The following is a 20,148-nucleotide window of genomic DNA, read 5'->3' as shown; positions in this document are numbered from 1 at the left end:
GTTTGAATGCAGATTGCACATTTTCTGTTAGTACAATAAACCTCATTTCAAGGCAGAAACATTACTGTGTCCAACAGTTATTACATATATCAAACTGAAATAGCTGTTGCAAAAACACCAATTTTAAGAAAACATTAAGCTTAAGATTAATAGGGGTGCCCAAACTTTTTCATATAACTGTATACTATTACTTTTCATTTACCTACAGCAGACAGTTTGCTCATTTTGTGTCTATCTTAGCTTTTGTCTGTTTAATGACCAGTGTGAACCTGCTCCTACACGTTGCATGTATACTAACTTATAGACAGACTCATTTTTTGGGGTTTGCTTTAAGTTCTTGTACTCTGTACATACAAGAGCGTGGCCTCCCTTTCTTTGAGCTGGGCATTGCATTTATATAGCTTCCTATGGTTGGGTGTTCACAGTCCGGCTCTGGTTATGCTCTGTCCTTATTCACATTGAGGTCGTTTTTGACACATAGTAAGCTTTTATTATTAGAGATAGTATAGGACTGTCCTGATTTGGGTACACCCTGTCACGGTGGAATGGCTTTTAAGATTTTTTTTTTTAAATCAAAAACAGTGCTTACCAAGCACCCTTTGTTATTTATATATACTATTACTTTTTACTTACAGCAGGGTATTTGCTCATTTTGTTTCTATCTTAGATATACTGTAGATAGCTGAGCAAGCGTACAGACCACTGCTAACAGCCATTTCTTGCAATCCTCACATACACACTTGCCCATGTGCATTTTCAAAGAATAGGGGCATATTTCGGTGCTAGACTCCAACAACCCAATGATGCTTGTTTCCCTTGACATCTGCATAGGGAAAAGTCGAGATAGTCATCTGGTCTGCAGCGGGTTTCTCCTGGAATTACTCTGGTCTTTCTGGCCACTTAATAGACAGCTACATACAGTACATACGTCATCATCTAACAACCCTGACCAGTCTGTTAATTATGTCCTTTATATTTCTATTCTATTTTCATGGAGGGAGATTTAAAGTCCAAATGTGATATTGTGCTGTCTGATAATTCCTAGCAACATCATGATGCATGTGGATATCTTCTAAATACCCTTCACCAGTCCGGAAGGAAATATATAGTATATGTTGGGTAGGTTTGTGAATACTTTACAGTTGGCTCTGTTCACACCACCAGATCTGTCCTACAACGGATACAGTCATTTATGGAACCCATTGACTTATAATGGTGGTCCCTTTGGGTTTGTCATTTCGACAGCAGGAATACTCAGCTTATTCAAGGTTTTGTAATAAAGCTTGACCACGTTTTGTGGTTGAGAGGAGCATCAGCAGTTGTCTTTCACTATAAAGTATTCAAAAATGTATCTGGAAGTTCAAGAGCCCTTCTTACATGGTGGTCACTCAGCTAAATTGTTGTTCATGTAATACAAGAATAGCTCGAGGGGTTCATACAGAGAGACTTCCTTTCTGGTTTATAGAAAGGGTGCCCAAGAAAGAGACCCCATGTACAACACCAATATGCCACAACAATGAATAAGAACAAGAGACTCCTTTCCAAAGCACAAATCATTTCCAGGGTGGCCTGTCTGTTAAGAAGCCTCTCCTTGCAGTCAGTCTTCCTGAGCAGCTTGATGATCGAGAACTATCCTTCCTATGTGAGCTCAAGCAAGCTTTGGCACTAGTTGGTGGATCACCCACAGAAGGGCATCCACCAGAATCAGAGCCACTTTCTGGGGGCTTCCAAAAATTCCCTTTCCCATTATGTGTCCCAATAGTACCATTTCTATCATCAGGAGGGTGAACAGCACGAACAGGAATTTGGTTGGTATTGATCTTGGTGTTCTGGGGCCGCATTATTGGTGGGGGGCTCCAAAGAAGGGGACGAATACGAATTGAATCTTCTTTTTTCACCCATGGAGCTTCCCAACTACAGTCTTCTATCTTTGTTCCAAAAAGAGACTCATCACAATAAGAAGGTGAGCGACTCTTTACCCTGAAAAATGGAAGAGAAGAAAAGAGCAAATGTCTTATAGTCTAACTCCAGAATGAGCAGTTTTCAGTATCTTACAACCAGTGGGACTAGTAGATTTCCTATCATGACACACAGGCATTTGCTACATGAAACAGTAATTCTAATTGGAATAGACAGTGACAGTCTTAACACTCACTCATACTATGCAAAAATTAAATCAAAGGAGTTTTCCCAAATAGATATTGAATGGAGTGAAGGTGTGCATGCTTAGCCTCTGCTCCATTCAGACAGGAAGGCTGGCATCCCAGTGATTAGTACGTTATCCCTTATCCTATAACTTTCAATTTTAGGAAAACCCTTTTAGAGAAAAATTAGGTCATTACCAATTTTCACCAATCAACTGACCCTGGATGGTCTCATGGCTGGGACCCAAGGTGATTAATATCACAGGATAAAGCAAGAGCAATGTTGTGAAGTGAGGTATTACAAGCATTAAGACAATCTGTGTTAACCCTATGACCCTGATTTGTCAAGAAAGGAGATTTTCTTGCCAGCCTTGATAAGGGGGCGTAGTAGAGTCAGACCCTCCTGAATCTATTGTATGACAAGTGGCTTACTCCCCATGCGCCACGCCACCAATCTTACTCCGGTCAGGGACTAGAGTGAGATTTCTGGTGTAAGGAACACCACAACTCGTCATTAATTAGACGAGCTGTGGCCTTGACCCCCGCTTTCTGGTGTAAAAGCATTAACCCCTTCACGACCTTGGAATTTTCCGTTTTTGCGTTTTCGTTTTTTGCTCCCCTTCTTCCCAGAGTCATAACTTTTTATTTTTCCGTCAATATGGCCATGTGAGGGCTTGTTTTTTGTGGGACGAGTTGTACTTTTCAACGGCACCATTGGTTTTACCACATATTGTACCGGAAAAGTGCAGTTAAATTGCAAAAAAAGTGCAATTCCACAATAGTTTCTTTTCTTTTTTAACCATGTTTACTAAATGCTAAAACTCACCTGCCATTATGATTCTCCAGGTTATTACGAATTCGTAGATACCAAAACATGTATAGGTTCTTTTTTGAAAAATAAAATCCTAAGTGCCATTTTCCGAAACCAGTAGCGTCTCCATTTTTAGTGATCTGGGGCGGGGTGATGGCTTATTTTTTGCGTGCCGAGCTGACGTTTTTTATTGATACCATTTTGCACAGCTTTGTGTAGCAGAAATGCTCATTTGCTATGAACGTTAGCCACTGGGCGGCGCTCATAGCAGATCGGCAATGACAATCTCAGGGGTCTCCTGCAGATCATGGGTTGTCATGCCAACCTATCGGTGCCCCGTGATCATGTGACAGGGGCACTGATGGGAGGGTCTTATGACGTGCGTTTCCAGCGCGGGCATGTTAAACACTACTGTCAGAGATTGATAGCTGCATTTAACATGTTAACAGCAGCGGTAGGATGGCGATTCCAACCCCGGCTGTTAGGGGCACATGATTGATCAGATCAGCTGTCATTTACCTGAAAAGATGCGGGCTCAGAGCCGGAGCCCGCATCAAAGAGGGTTAGGCGACCTATCACGTACCTATACATCATAGGTCGTAAAGGGGTTAATGAGTCGGGGCCTGTGTGTGGTACTTCTCACTAAGGCAAGCCAAAACCATGAAGATCTTAACGAACAATTTATGCACTAAGATCCCTTCTAAAACATGTGAGAAGCTTGGACTGGTTATACAAATTAGATCGCTTTCAGAGGAACAATGGTTCAGCCAGCAAGCAGCTTATCTCTGGAAGAAAAATATGATTGGCAGTCCGAAATCGGACATGCGCAATCGATATCTGTACCAGCCATCAATCAGCCCCATTCACATTAGACCATCGGCTGATCCTGCTGATATTACTGGGTTCAGCCGACATTAGTCGAATATGGGGCAGCACGGTGGCTCAGTGGTCAGCACTGTTGCTTTGCAGTGCTGGGTTCAATTCCCATTAAGGACAACATCTGCAAGGAGTTTGTATGTTCTCCCCGTGTTTGTGTGGGTTTCCTCTGGGTACTCCGGTTTCATCCCACATCCAAAGACATAGTGATAGGGAATCTAGATTGGGAGCCCCATTGGGGACAGCGATGATGATGTCTGTAAAGTGCTGCACAATATGATGGCACTATATAATTAAAAGCTAAAAAATAAATTTATATGGGGGCCTTTACACTTTGCTTCTAGACCTATATGTTACTACTTCACAACAGCAGCACTTACAGTAGACAAGGACAGCTCTGGTACAGTAACATGTTAAAAATTGCAATGGCTGAAATAGTCAAAACTTTTTTTGCTAGACTGAGTTAAATAAAGGGAAACCTGGCAGTAAATATTCAATTACCCTGCAGCGCCACCACAGAGGGAATCAAGCATTATACAATATTCACTAAAATAAATGATTTTTCGGTGCGATGCAGGAAAGGTCCTCTGAAGAGAGATGTCTTATAGAACTGGCCAAGAGAACTCAGGTTTCCAAAACAGGGAATTTCAAAACTTTCAGCTTAAGAGATCTGAATTAGCACTGAAACAATCTTCAGTCCCTTTATACCTACCATTATGTAATTTCTCACCAATCAGAAGTAATTCTTACCTGTACTGTGTTTTCTTCCGAGGAGTCCCTACAGGTGAGCAGGCAGTCCTAGCAGTGGCATTGCTCGCTGTATGCTTCTCCTCTTCTGGGTGCCTTAGAAAGGATTCTTGGGCCGGTGTTCCTATGGTCCACTGAAGAGCTGGGTCCACTTTACCCCCAGAGCTGCCAAAAAGGGTCTCATCAACAAAGGAGTTAGAGGCTTTATATCTGTAAGCACTTCTTTTTTTGGGTGGCAATGATGTGCGCTGCCCAGTAATGGAGAGATCCAGTGACATGTCAACATCAGAGAGAACGGGAGTCCTGGGATCTACAGATAATTTACAATGTGGTTTATTATCAGCATAAGGTACATTACTAACATCTTCACGTTACCATCATCTTTTACATTACCACTAGGGCAAGAGCTATTAAAACTGATATCACATGATAAAATTAAAAGACACATTAACACTGGGATCATCTTATTTATTTTCTCTTAGTTCCGTATTGTATTTAAAAGGATACGGACACCTTTAAGGACTTTTTTTTTTTACCTAAATGAATAACTTAAGCTAAAAATAATTTTTGCTATACGATTTCATTAAAAATTTTGAACAGTTTATCTTTTATAGGTTCTTTGTTTTCCTGCAAATTGCTGAAAGGAGTTTACTGAGAATCTGTGAGTCAACTCGTTTTGATAGGGAGTTTGTCAATTTTTCATCGGTCTTTTTCTCTTTTTCTGAGCCCCTCCACAAAATAAAAAGGAAACTCCCACTTCAATGTGGCTTCCAAGAAGTCAAGTAGGAGTCACCCAAATTATAATCATTATTCTTTTTATTATTTATACATTTACTCAAGCCCATTCTTCATTGTGAGAAGAGGAAAAATACCAACAACCATACTCCAAAGGGAGGGAAAAATAGAGGTGCTGTCATGGGTGCAGGAAAATAAAATTACTGGTAAGTAATTATTTTTCTTCTCACCTACGACAGCACCAGAGAGACGATGACCAAGGAATCCTCTGATAGGGAGGGAGCCCCCTGTAGGATCTTACACCTGAAGAAAGATCCTAAGAATATCCTAGTTCAATGGATAGTGCTTAAGGAAGGAAGATTGAACGATATCTAAAACTTTCACAATCAAGATAATGTCTTTATCGATTTGGGGCTCCAACAAAAAAGATCAAGAGATAAAAAAGAAATCCTTTCACTGGTTACAACTTTTTTTTTTTCTTTAGAGAGGGTCTACAGTTATAGACTTCACTTATATGTATGGTTAGCTATCTACCTCAGATTTAATTAAATATGCTGTACTTGTTAAATCACCTACCCAACAAGTGAAGTATATATAAACTGGTACTAAGACTTAGCATATCAATGGAAGCAGAATTCAAGTGATTCAAAGAACCTGGTGACCCTAACAAGGCCTTGACTAGGGTTCCTAGTGGCCGATGGGTTCAGCAACGAGGGCTGTGGAGTCGGTAAGCCAAACCACAGATTCCAACTCCTGTGGTAGGCTATTCAACAACTACGAAGCGGTCAAAAAACAGTTGTCATGCCACGAGGCGGCCAGCCCAACATGCAAGACACGAGGCAAGATATGAGGCGGCCAGCCCAACATGGAAGACACAAGGTCAGACACGAGGCAGCCAACCAAGACACATGCTTTAAGCTTCATACTGAAATCAGCTACACTGCTGAGATCCCAAATGAGGACATCCCGCTCACAAGACAAGTGCCCCAACCACCCAAGCAAGAGCGCAACCCAAATGAGAATCACAAGGCCGCAGGTCACGCGAAAATCGCAAGGCCACAAGCCAGACACCAAACATGAGGCAGTAGGTAATGAAGCATTAAATCTAGATTCTCCCAAACTGATGTTAACATTTCAGCGCCCAACTGGGCCCCTGTACTCCGTGCCATTCTTACTAGAGGTTGCTATGCTGTGTTATAATTCACGGCTGCTCCAGCTGTGTGCTCAAGGCTTCTACATCCAGAGGACATGATACCACTTTGAAGGAAATGGGAGTTGCATTTTTATTTTGTGTTCTTGGCTTCTTGTCCAGGGATAGAAAGTGGGATCCCACTCTCTCTCAGGTGCGGTCATGGGTGAAGGGGAAAAAAAGAAAAAGTCAGATACCCCTTTTAATGTAACCTAATTACACAAATATTTTTAGCCCAAGATACATGCATTAGGTAAAAACAAAAATTCAGCTGAATGTGTTCATATCCTCCAAAGGGATTATCTGTGTCACGATACTGTTGTCTGATAACCCAGGACCAGGGGCTCCTTCCCTGTCCTACCTAATGCTAGGGACACCCTAGCTATCCCTGCTCCCCAGGTTACTTCTGATGTTGAAGATTCTGTTCTCCTGAATCAGACCTTATCTGTCCCCTCCCCCACCCAGGTTACCCAGGTAAGTGGGGAGGAATAGTGTATGTAAATACGCAAAACAGATAAACAAGGAAGGACGTACAGGGATAAATGAAAATACCAAACACACAAAATATGGATTCACAGACAACAGAGAGAAAAAAACTGAAGGGATTAGGAGGGTAAACAAAAATAATAGAGGAATGGACTACGCACACAACCAAAACTCCAAGCAACCGTCACAGAGCAACCCTCCTTAAATGCCTCTACCGAACACAGAATCCTTCACTCCTCACCAGGTAGTACAAGACTTAACACTGGCAATCCAGATTGCCAGAGCAGAGACTATATAGGAGAAAGGAGTGGCTGATGGATGTCTGCCGAATGATCGGCCAAAGCATAGCTCATCTGACAACCATCTAATGTGTATGGCTGGCTTTACTTTCATTGCAGACATTGTGCAGTTCTATTCTGAAGAAAGGGTTCTCACCCAGTAACAATGACAATGGTGTTATGGCAGCTTTGGGCATCACACACAACAGGGTTGAGGAACCTCCGGCCCACAAATGTAGTTTTCTCCGTCCACCAAGCAGATTCCCGGAAATCGCAGTGTTCGGGCCAGCGGTGGGAAAACACCGGGTCTTTAATTGCCACTGCATACACAGCATTTACTGCTGAACGTTGTGGCGAATGGAATAAAGGATTACATCCTGTGTCAAGATGTGCATAGTGGGCTGAGTCAGCGTGCTTTGTGCTGCAGTCCGACCGACAACTGCTGCCGCAGTCCCAGCCCCTCCCGAGATGTATACGTGCCCCCGGTGTTTCCCCAGATGTACAGTGGCTTGCGAAAGTATTCACCCCCTTGGCTTTTTACCTATTTTGTTGTATTACAACCTAGGTTTAAATATTTTTGAAAGCCGATTTGTGTGCGATGCATCAGCACTAAATAGTCTAAGTTGGTGAAATGAAGTGAGAAAAATATAGGCAAAAATTAATCCCTTTCTGGCCCAGGGTATACGAATACGTATCTGTGCCCAGGGCCTTACATTGTGTGCAGAGTTATTAGGCAAGTTGTATTTTAGAGGATTATTTTTATTATTGATCAACAACTATGTTCTCAATCAACCCAAAAGACTCTTAAATATCCAAGCTTAATATTTTTGGAAGTTGTTTTTTTTTTTTTAGATTTGGCTATCTTAGGAGGATATCTGTTTGTGCAGGTAACTATTACTGTGCAGAATTATTAGGCAACTTAATAAAAACCAAATATAATCCCATCTCACTTCTTTATTTTCACCAGGTAAACCAATACCAGTGCACAAAATTTAGAAATAAACATTTATGACATGCAAAAACAAAAACAAAAAAAAATAGTGATCAATATAGCCACCTTTCTTTATGATGACACTCAACAGCCTTCCATCCATAGATTCTGTCAGTTGCTTGATCTGTTTTCGATCAACATTGCGTGCAGCAGCCACCACAGCCTCCCAGACACTGTTCCGAGAGGTGTACTGTTTTCCCTCCCTGTAGATCTCACATTTTATGATGGAGCACAGGTTCTCTATGGGGTTCAGATCAGGTGAACAAGGGGGCCATGTCATTATTTTTTCTTCTTTTAGACCTTTACTGGCCAGCCACGCTGTGGAGTAGTTGAATGCATGTGATGGAGCATTGTCCTGCATGAAAATCATGTTTTTCTTGAACGATACCGACTTCTTCCTGTACCACTGCTTGAAGAAGTTGTCTTCCAGAAACTGGCAGTAGGTCTGGGAGTTGAGCTTCACTCCATCCTCAACCCGAAAAGGTCCCACAAGTTCATCTTTGATAATACCAGCCCATACCAGTACCCCACCTCCACCTTACTGGCGTCTGAGTCGGAGTGGAGCTCTCTGCCCTTTACTGATCCAGCCTCTAGCCCATCCATCTGGCCCATCAAGAGTCACTCTCCTTTCATCAGTCCATAAAACCTTTGAAAAATCAGTCTTAAGATATTCTTGGCCCATTCTTGACGTTTTATCTTATGTTTCTTGCTCAAAGGTGGTCGTTTTTCAGCCTTCCTTACCTTGGCCATGTCCCTGAGTATCGCACACCTTGTGCTTTTTGATACTCCAGTAACGTTGCAGCTCTGAAATATGGCAAAACTGGTGGCGAATGGCATCTTGGCAGCTTCACGCTTGATTTTCCTCAATTCATGGGCAGTTATTTTGCGCCTTTTTTGACCAACACGCTTCTTGCGACCCTGTTGGCTATTTGCCATGAAACGCTTGATTGTTCGGTGATTACGCTTCAAAAGTTTGGAAATTTCAAGACTGCTGCATCCCTCTGCAAGACAGCTCACAATTTTGGACTTTTCAGAGCGGGTCAAATCTCTCTTCTGACCCATTTTGCCAAAGGAAAGGAAGTTGCCTAATAATTAAGCACACCTTATATAGGGTGTTGATGTCATTAGTCAACACCCCTCCTCATTACAGAGATGCACATCACCAGATTTACTTAATTGGTAGTTGGCTCTCAAGCCTATGCAGCTTGGAGTAGGACAGCATGTATAAAAAGTATCATGTGATCAAAATACTCATTTGCCTAATAATTCTGCACACAGTGTATGGGCCAGATACGTATTAGTACGCCTTGGCGATTTCGCCCGCACACAAGCGGTGCGGGCGAAATCGCCGCCGGGTGTCAGCTGATTGTCACAGCTGACACCCGATGCTATGTGCAGGGATCGGTTCCCATAAAACTGTCCCACTAGTTAACCCGGTAAAAAACAAAAAACAAAACTTAAAACGATGCTTTATCATCATACTGCCAAACAAAAAATGGAATAAAACGCGATCAAAAAGACGAATGTAAATAAAATGGTACTGCTGAAAACGTCATCTTGTCCCGCAAAAAACAAGCCGCCATACAGCTCCATCAGCCGAAAAATAAAAAAGTTATAGCTCTCAGAATAAAGCGATGCAAAAACAATTCTTTTTTCTATAAAAGTTTTTATTGTGTAAAAGCGCCAAAACATAAAAAAAATATAAACGTGGTACCACTGTAAACATACTGACCCGAAGAATAAAGCTGCCTTATCAATTTTACCACACGCAGAACGCCATAAAAAAAGACAAAACACCCCAAAAATTCCTGAATTGTTGGTTTTTGTTTATTCTGACTGCCAAAATTCGGCATAGAAAGCGATCAAAAAATGTCACGTGCCCGAAAATGGTACCAATAAAAACGTCAACTTGTCCCGCAAAAAAACAAGCCATCACATGACTCTGTCGGCCGAAATATGGAAAAATTATAGCTCTCAAAATATGGCGATGCAAAAACTAGTCTTTTTGCTAGTTTTTGCTAGACCTACCGGTAATAGGGTTTCCAGGAGTCCCTCCTGACAGCACCATCAGGAGGTCGTCCTTCATATCCTTGATAGGGATAGGAAACACACAAGAGGTTAAAAGGCCCCTCCCTCCACCCCAACTCCAGTGATTTTTCAAGTACCACACCAGGATGGATGCAACTCTATTTTATTTGCCTTTCAACAACCTATGTTAATTTCACATAGCCGTTTCAGAAATATTTAGGGAGGGAATATAATGGGTCAGTCCCATGAAGGACTCCTGGAAACCCTATTACCGGTAGGTCCAATGCCTACTTTCCTGGACGTCCCTCCTGACAGCACCATCAGGAGAATACCAGAGTATACATTTTAGGGTGTGACCACTGCCTGGAGGACCTTCCTTCCGAAGGCCATCTTTTGGCCTGATAGAATGTCCAATTTATAATGTTTACAGAAGGTGTTCAGATTTGTCCAACTTGCTGTTTTGCAGATTTGGTCCACAGATGCCCCTGCTCTTTCTGCCCATGATGTGGACATAGCCCTGGTAGAATGGGCTCTAATATTTTCTGGAGGGGACTTCCCCTTAAGTAAATAAGCTAGCTAGACTAATCACTGATCTGACCCATCTTGCTAATGTAGATTTTGTTGCTTTTTTCCCCTTATTTTTTCCCCCAAACTATATGAATAGGTTGGAATCTATGCGCCAGTCCTTCGTGACCTCTAAGTATTGCAGAACTACTCTCCTGACATCAAGTGAGTGGAAGGCTAATTCCGGATCATTCTTATAGTCCTGACAAAGAGAGGGTAGGACCATCTCCTGATTCATATGGAAAGGGGTAACTATTTTTGGTAAAAAAGCTGGGTCTAGGAGGTAAAGGAGGGAATGCATATGCTAAATTCATGTTCCATCTTTGAGATAAAGCATCTATCCCTGCTGGTCTGTCTTCTGGATTGAGGGAGAAGAATTTCCGTGTGGCAAAGAGATCCCATTGGGGAATGCCCCATCGATGTGTTTCGTGACAAAACACCTTCCAGTTCAACTCCCATTCTGACTGTAGAACAGTTTCTCGACTGAGGAAGTCTGCTACTGTATTGTGGGAACCTTTTAGATGAACTGCAGCTATTGAAAGGACTGATCTTTCTGCCCACTGGAAGATTTTTCCCGCCAAGGATTGTAGAAGGTGGGGACGTGGACCGCCCTGATGTTTGAGGAAAGCCACTGATGTCATGTTGTCCGTTAAAACGCTGACATGTTGACCTTTTAGATGTTTTGACACCTTTTCAACGCCTCCCAGACGGCCTGAAGCTCTCTCAGATTTGATGATCTGGGACGATCCTGCATCCCCCAGGTACCTTGCAGGTATTGACTGTTTACGTGAGCCCCTCAGCCTCTGCTGCTCGCATCGGTAGTGAGAGTCACGAATGGGGTTAATTTCCACTTGACTCCTTCCTGTAGGTTGGCCTTGGAGGTCCACCAAGTCAATGATCTTTTGGTTACCTTCGATAAGGAAACCCTTTTGTCCAGATCGACCATTTTCTGATTCCAGGTAGATAGAATTTGTTGCTGCAATTGTCTCGAATGGAATTGGCTCCACCTGACTCCCGATATGGAAGCTGTCATGAGACCCAGGATTTTTATACATTCTCGAATGGTAACTTTCGTCCTCCTCCTGAATTTCTTGATCTTGGTCCTGAGCTCTGTCTGTTTCTTTTCCGGCAGAAACGACATTTGTTGTTCTGAGTCGAGGAGGATTCCCCAAAAAAATCTTCCTTCTTTCTGGAAGATGTGATTTTTCCCAGTTTATAATCCATCCTAAATTTGTTAGGGTCAGGATGGTTGATGTTAGGTTGGTTTTCAGCTGCTGTGGAGAGTCTGTCAATACCAGGAAGTCGTCTAGATATTGAATGATTAATATTCCTTGTTCCCTGAGGAACGCCATAACTTCGGCCATCAGTTTGGTAAAGATACGCCAAATGGAAGACAAGTGAACGGGTAATGTAGAATGGTGTTTCCTTCTTTTAGTGCAAACCATAGAAACTTTTGACTGTGACGGTGAATTGGGACATGATAATAGGTCTCTTTGAGATCTATTGTACACATCACCATGTTGTGTCCGATTAAGGGAATTGTCGACCTGATTGACTCCATTTTTAATTTTTTGTAAACGACTGATTTGTTTAGAGACTTCAGATTTATTATGGTGCGATAATCACCCCTGGGTTTTTTTATTGAAAAAAGACCAGAGTAAATGGCCAGGAACTGTTCTGCTTCTGGTACTGGTATCACTGCTCCTGAGTTTATCAGTTTTCTCACGTCTGTTAGCAGTCTTTTGGAGACCAGGGCGGATTGGGTTGTTGTCAGGTGAAACCTTCCCTGCGGGATCTGTCCGAATTCTATCTTGTAGCCCTGTGCGATAGATTGGAGAAACCATGGGCTGTTGGTAATCTTCATTCATGCTCTGTGGAAATCTTGGAGTCTTCCTCCTACTTTCCTGGCGTCATGTGTGTTAGCACTTGTAGTGGGAAGTCGATTCCTCAAGATACCTCCCTTCTGGTAGCTCCATCTACCTGACTTCCCTTTTCTGGAATATTCTGGCTTTTGCTGGTAACGAGGTTTCCGAAAGGAGGACACAGTCTTATGTTTCTCCTCCGAAAATCCCTTTTTTTTCATCTGAGGCTTTCTCCAGTATTTCATCCAATACTGGACCAAACACCCGGAGACCTGAAAAGGGAATGGCACACAATTTACTTTTAGAATGACTGTCTCCTGACCAGGTTTTTAGCCATATTGCTCTTCTGGATGCAGTAGAAAGGGCCCCATTCCGAGCAGCAAATCTTATTCATTCTGCCGAAGCGTCGACAACAAACCCTGTTGCCATCTTAAGAAGCGGAATTGAGTCGAGGATCTCTTCTCCGGATGTCTTCCTCCTCAGGTGGTCTTCCAGCTGTTCCAGCCATATGCTCATGGATCTTGCCACTGAAGTGGATGCAATATTGGCTTTTATTATCGCCGCAGATGGTTCCCAGGTCTTTTTAAGGAGATTGTCTGCCTTCCTATCCATTGCATCCTTTAGAGATGACGAATTCTCAAACGGGATGGATGTTTTTTTCGCTACCCTGGCAATCGGTATATCAATTTTTGGGGTTTCGTCCCATAATTTTATATCTTCTGGTTCAAATGGTAGGCGAGTTCTGAAGCTTCTGGGAATTACTAGCTTCTTCTCTGCATCCTCCCACTCTTCCAGGATCATTGCCTTAATGTGATTATTCACAGGAAAAACCTTATTCCTGCGGGTTCTCAACCCCCCAAACTATCTGCATAGTGTTTCTTACTGCAGTTAACAGCGTATCGGTATCTTCCCAGGAGAAGAGATATTGTTTCTTCTCTTCTGGGGGGTTAGTGATAGAGTCTTCCCTGTCCTGATTGGGGGCAGAAAAATCTGACAACTCTTCTTCCCCAGAACTGGACTCCAGCTCCTGACGTGGCCTCTTGAGACGGGGCGCACCCTGAGGAGCTTGCGGAGCGACTAAGTCTGTGACAGTACTCTGCACTTCCTCTCTTACTATGGCTCTTAAATCTGACATGAAGGAGAAATGTTCTTCTTTGACAACTTTTGCAATACAGGTAGAGCATAACCATATGTGTCCGGTAGTTTCTTGTTACTGATGGAGCATCTCCTTTTCTTAGGAGCTGATGTCATCGTGTCTTTTTTAGGTGTCTCCTTGTCCTAAAATGACAAGGAGCACAAGACTCTTTACTACCGCAGACAAATAGGAATGTGGTGAGAAGAGGGGAAATACTCAGTAACTTACTTGGACTGGAGGTTCAGTCGGAGTGTCAGAACGACCAGAGGTTTGATCTGCCATTACTGGTGAGCTGGTTGACTGATAACCGTGGTCCCATCCCCCTTAAATAGCTTTTTTCACCTGTCTTCCATCTGCATCGTCAGAAAAAAAGGTGTTTCCCCTTTAATTTTCAGTTTGGCGCCGGAACCCAGAGCCCCCTTTGGGGGGAGACAGTTCCACTCCTACCGGAAAAAAGGTTGAGGGACCCCTGGTTTCAGCGGGGTGTCGGCCTCCGGATCCTGGCAGGAGGGTGGGGAGGAGAGCGAGGACCCCAGCCTGATCCTCCTGCGCCCGGCTTCAGGAATTCCTGCTCCTGGAAACATTATCCTCTTCTGTGTGCGTCCCTGATAGGGACAGGAAAAACACTGGAGTTGGGGTGGAGGGAGGGGCCTTTTAACCTCGTGTGTTTCCTGTTCCTATCAAGGATATGAAGGACGATACTTTGTGCATACCCGAGTACCCGATGCAAACTCACGTAGCGAGCACTTGCACTCAAGACTAATGACAACTTATTCAATATGACGACCTAATATTATCAAATTCTGTGTCGTACCTCTGGGTTCAAAATGTTCACTATACCCTTTGATAAAATCCTTGAGGGATGTAGTTTCCAAAATGGGGTCACTTGGGGGAGGTTTCCACTGTTTAGGCACATCAGGGGCTCCCCAAAAGGAACATGGCGTTCGCTAATTGTTCAAGCAAATTTTACATTCAAAAAGTCAAATGGCGCTCCTTCCCTTCCGAACCCTGCCGTGCACCCAAACAGTGGTTTTCCCCCACATATGGGGTATCGGCTTACTCAGGAGAAATTGCACAACAAATTGCATGGTGCAATTTCTCCTGTTACCCTTATGAAAATGCAAAATTGGGGGCTGAAAAAAAAATTTGTTGGAAAAATGTGAAAATTTTATTTTTACGGCTCAATATTATAAACTTCTGTGAAGCACCTGGGGGTTCAGGGTGCTCATCACACACCTAGATAAGTTCCCTGGGGGTCTAGTTTCCAAAATGGGATCACTTGTGGGGAGTTTCCACTGTTTAGGCACATCAGGGGCTCTCCAAAAGCAACATGGTATCCGCTAATTATTCAAACAAATTTTACATTCAAAAAGTCAAATGGCGCTCCTTCCCTTCCGTGCGCCAATACAGTGGTTTTCCCCCACATATGGGGTATCAGCGTGCTCAGGAGGAACTGCACAACAAATTTTGGGGTTCATTTTTTAATGATACCCTTGCGAAAATAAAAAAATTGGGGTCTAAAGTAACATTTTTGTGAAAAAAAATAAATGTTCATTTTTTTCTTCCACATTCCAAAAATTCCTGCGAAGCACCTGAAGGGTTAATAAAGTTCTTGAATGTGGTTTTGAGCACCTTGAGGGGTGCAGTTTTTAGAATGGTGTCACTTTTGGATATTTTCTGTCATAAAGGCCCCTCAAAGTGACTTCAAATGTGATGTGGTCCCTAAAAAAACGGTTTTGTAAATTTTGTTGTAAAAATGAGAAATCGCTGGTCAACTTTTAACCCTTATAGCTCCCTAATAAAAAAAATTCTGGTTCCAAAATTGTGCTGATGTAAAGTAGACATGTGGGAAATGTTATTTATTAACTCTTTTGTGTGACATATCTCTCTGATTTAAGGGCATGGAAATTCAAAGTTTGAAAATTGCGAAATTTTCAAAATTTTTGCCAAATTTCCATTTTTTTTCACAAATAAACGTAGGTGATGTCAAAGAAATTTTACCACAATCATGAAGTACAAGATGTCCCCAAAAAATAATCACAGAATCAGGGGGATTCATTGAAGCGTTCCAGAGTAATTACCTCATAAAGTGACAGTGGTCAGAATTGTAAAAATTAGCCTGGTCATTAACGTGCAAACCACCCTCGGGGGTAAAGGGATTAAAGGGGTTTTCCCACGAACGGAAGTTGATTTTAATCAATAAATCTTGGAATAATAATAACTTCCACAATTGGATGTGTTTAAATAAAATGTTCCTGTGCTGAGATAATCTTATAAATGTGCCCCTGCTGTGTACTGTGTAATGGCTGTGTGAACGTACAGGGACATGGTCTGATCATACCACATCTCCTGGACAGGGGTGGAAGCAAAAGAGTATACAGACATTACAGCAGGGATCACAGCGGATTCTTTTTGTGAGGTAAAACATTTCTCTGTTTTTAAACCAGGGTTCCCCAACTCCAGTCCTCAAGGCCCACCAACAGGTCATGTTTTCAGGATTTCCTTAGTATTAGGCTATGTGCCCACGTTGCATTTATGAAGCAGAAAATTTCTGCTGCATAAATGCAAGTCCTCTCCCGGAAAAACGCATGCGGAATTCCGCACGCGTTTATCGCGCGTTTATCACGCGTTTTCCACATGCGGAATTGCCTTGCGTTTTTTATGCATTGGACAAAGGCAATTCTGCTTGCGGAAACGCAAAATTAAATGACATGCTGCGGATTTTTGAACGCAGCATAAACGCTGCGGAAAAATCCGCAGCATGTGCATAGAACTTGCGGAATCCCATTGGGGACCATGGGGTGCGTGTTACCAAGCGTTTTTCAAGCGTTTACGCTGCGGAAATTCCGCATCAAAAACGCGTGAAAAATGCTACGTGGGCACACAGCCTTACACAGGTGATAATTGCATCACCTGCACAGGCAATAATTCCACCACCTGTGCAATACTAAGGAAATCCTGAAAACATGACCTGTTGGTGGGCCTTGAGGACTGGAGTTGGGGAACCCTGTTTTAAACAATATTTTACTTCAGAGAAATAATCAGCTGTGATCCTGTGCTGTAATGTCTGTATACTCTTTGGCTTCCTCCCCTGCCCAGGACTGGTGGTATGATCAGATCATGTTCTTGCACAGACACAGCCATTGATTAAAATGAACTTTTGTTTGTGGGAAAACCCCTTTTAATTTATGGAATCAAATAACTAAAAATTGGCATGTGCATATGTATTCACCCCTTTTGCTATGAAGCCCCTAAAAATTTCTGGGGCAGGCAATTACCTTCAGAAGTCACATGCTTAGTGAAATGAAGTCCATGTGTGAGCAATCTGTTACATGGTCTGTCAGTATATACACTATACCTTTTCTGAAAGGCCAGAGAGGCTGTAACAGCATTAAGCAAGAGGCACCACTAACCAAACACCATGAAGACCAAGGAGATCTCCAAAACAAGTCAGGGCCAAACTTGTTTTCAAAATATGTCAGGGTTGGGTTATAAAAAAATATCCCAATCTCTGATGATCCCCTGGATCACCATCAAATCCATTATCATCAAATGGATAGAACATGGTACCACAACAAACCTGCGAAGACAGGGCCACCCACCAAAACTCTCAGCCCGGGCAAGGAGGGAATTAATCACAGGGACAGCACAGAGACCAAAGGAAACCCTGAAGGAGCTGCAGAGTTCCCAAGCAGAGACTGGAGTATCTGTCCATATAACCACAATAAGCTGTACACTCCATAGAGGTGGCCTTTATGGAAGAGTGTGCAGAAAAAAGCCTTTACTTACACACAAAAATTGTGAGGCTCGCTTTGAGATTGCCAAAAAAACATGTGGGAGACTCCCCAAATGTATGGAGAAAGGTGCTGTGGTCAGAAGAGACCAAAATTTAAGTTTTTGGCCACCAAGGTAAACTCTGTCTGGTGCCAATCCAACACAGCTCATCAACCCAAGAACACCATCCCCACAGTGAAACATAGTGATGGCAGCATCATGCTGTGGGGATATTTTTCGGCAGCAGGGACAGGGAAAATGGTCCGAGTCGAGGGAAAGATGGATGGTGCGAATTACAAGGATATTCTTGAGCAAAACCTGTTTCAGTCTGTCAGTGATTTGAGACCAACAAGACAATGACCCAGAGCATACTGCTAAAGCGACACTCGAGTGGTTTAAGGAGAAAAGTGTAAATGTTTTGGAGTGGCCTAGTCAAAGCCCAGTCCTTAATCCAATTGAGAATCTGTGGTTAGACTTGAAGATTGATGTTCACGAGGGGAAACCTATTTAACTTGAAGGAGCTGGAGCGGTTTTGTCTTGAGGAATGTGCAAAAATACCAGTGGCAAGATGTGGAAAGCTCATAGAGACTTATCCAAAGCGACTTGCAGCTGTAATTGTCACAAAAGGAGGCTCTACAAATTACTGACTTTAGGGGGGTGAATAGTTATGCACACTGAAGTTTTCAGTTATTTAAATGTTCACAGGTGTAGGCATGTTCTTTACATGAACTGATACAAGCCCTCAAAAAAAAAGTGAAATTCCAGGTTGTGAGGTAGCAAAACATGAAAAATGCCAAGGAGGTGGGGGACTTTTGCAATGCAAGCCACTGTATGTACCCCAGTGTCTCCTATGTGATGTATATACTGCAGACACCCCCCCCCACACTGCTTGAGTTCTATAAATGTAACGTGAGCAGTGATTTTCCCCTTGAGGAGACCTGCAGTGTAATATACATCTGCGTGCAGAATTTACTGCTGCGAGGTCTTTTCAGAATTCATCGCATAGTCGCCTGCACGTCAGACTGATGCAAACCTGGAAAAGCAGTTGCAAGTAGCAACATCACCAATACCATCTAATAACATCACAGCCGCAGCAAGGAGAAGCAGCTCCAGCCATCACATTACAGGTGAGATAATTAAATGTTCCACCAAATATAGCAGAATACATTTCAAGTTGATCATTTTGTGCGACCCCCGAAGGATGGTAGAAATATCCAAATGGCACCCGGGCAGAAAAAAGAGGTTCCCCACCCCTGACATGTAATCACAATGAATAGCATGTGAAGGTGGAGCTTTTGCACAAGGACATGTGTGGACTCCAGGTCCACTGGCGTATGCAACTCAAATCAAAGAAACCCACACAGTCTGGAAAACCTTAGGCTAAGGCCACGGCCCCACTATCAGTATTTGGTCAGTATTCTTTCTCAGAAGTGGGAGCCAAAACCAGGAGTGGGTGATAAATGCAGAATTGGTGACTTGTTTCTATTATACCTTTTCTCTGATTGTTTCTCACCTGGTTTTGGCTCCCACTCCTGAGAAAAAATACTGACCGAATACTGATCAAATACTGATAGTGGGACCGTGGCCTAAGGCTCGGTAGCTTAGCATCAGTGTTTGTATGCCAAGATCAGGAGCATCTCCAAAACACAGAACAGGTGTCAGTCTTTCAATTATCAGTTTCTCTCCTGGCTTTGGCAAACGAACACTAACGCAATAATACTAATGTGTGAACGAGGCCTTACACAGTACAAGAACCAGGAGGGGCTTGTGTGTTGTGAAGTTATGGCTGGTGGGACCACAGCAGGGCTACACAACATCATGTTATCTCTGTAATGCCATGGCAGATTAATCATCAAAAGCAAAACCTGGTCCTGTCGATCATCGACACCTGGTCACACTGTGGTGGCCGGTAACCCCACCGATCCGCTGTAATCAGCTCCAGCAGAGGCCACATGTCAGCCACATAGGAGGCAGAACATGACAGCGCCATACACTCCGTAGTGGCCACAGCCGGTACTGCAGATCAGCTCCTACGCCCGGCAGTAACAAGGTGTGAACAGAGCCAACACCTGACCTGCGGATAAAGCACGGAGCGGGGGAGACCCTGTGCTGACATGCTGCCCTCACACAGCTCTGCCCTGGCCAGGGGGCCTCATGAGCAGACAGGAGCTACAATCAGCTTTGTGCCCTGGGTGACCAACCTGCTCATCTAACTGGCCAAACCGCACATAATAGCGTATACAGCGGCCTCTCCGTGTGCATGGCCTCCGTTACCTGCTCACTGACGGCACACCAGCCCGGGCTCCCATGGCAATAGCACAACAACCGAGCGCTAGGACCGCGCCACTACTCAGGAGGCGCCCTCACCCCGGCGGTGCCCCAGCCTGTGCCATAGAGCCGGCCCCACACCACCAGCCCAGTGCCCTGCTCTAACTACACACTGCAGGCAGCGGAAACAATACGACACTGTACATGAAAGCACAACATGACAGCACAAAGAACAGCACCCTTCCTATAGGGGTAATGGT

At 43.4% G+C, this 20,148-nt stretch overlaps 1 protein-coding gene across 2 annotated transcripts; it reads right to left on the bottom strand.

Annotated features, from left to right (window-relative positions):
- Positions 1–132: 132 nt before the first annotated feature.
- On the bottom strand, positions 133–20,142 carry RITA1 (RBPJ interacting and tubulin associated 1). 2 transcript variants are annotated; one of them, XM_073671974.1, is made up of 3 exons: positions 19,895–20,142; positions 4,582–4,888; positions 133–1,980 (listed from the first exon to the last, which is right to left on the bottom strand). In XM_073671974.1, the coding sequence occupies exons 2-3, from the start codon at positions 4,854–4,856 to the stop codon at positions 1,554–1,556; spliced, it is 702 nt and encodes a 233-aa protein (XP_073528075.1). In that variant the 5' UTR covers positions 4,857–4,888; positions 19,895–20,142; the 3' UTR covers positions 133–1,553. The 2 variants fall into 2 exon arrangements, with proteins under 2 accessions (XP_073528075.1, XP_073528084.1); XM_073671983.1 differs by lacking the exon at positions 19,895–20,142 and adding an exon at positions 19,486–19,608.
- Positions 20,143–20,148: the final 6 nt, after the last annotated feature.

Source organism: Phyllobates terribilis, unplaced genomic scaffold (assembly GCF_046119375.1).
Source record: "Phyllobates terribilis strain yellow unplaced genomic scaffold, ASM4611937v1 Scaffold_1__5_contigs__length_1240528914, whole genome shotgun sequence".
NCBI classification, from domain to species: domain Eukaryota; kingdom Metazoa; phylum Chordata; class Amphibia; order Anura; family Dendrobatidae; genus Phyllobates; species Phyllobates terribilis.
The sequence above is the reverse complement of the archived record's forward strand: the minus strand, read 5'-3'. Positions and strand labels throughout refer to the sequence as shown.

Coding starts and splice junctions, on each gene's coding strand:
- RITA1 (XM_073671974.1), bottom strand. CDS start 4,856: ATGTCACTGGATCTCTCCATTACTGGGCAGCGCACATCATTGCCACCC. Junction 1,981..4,581: donor CGGAAGAAAACACAGTACAG/GTAAGAATTACT, acceptor TCCATTTTTCAG/GGTAAAGAGTCGCTCACCTT.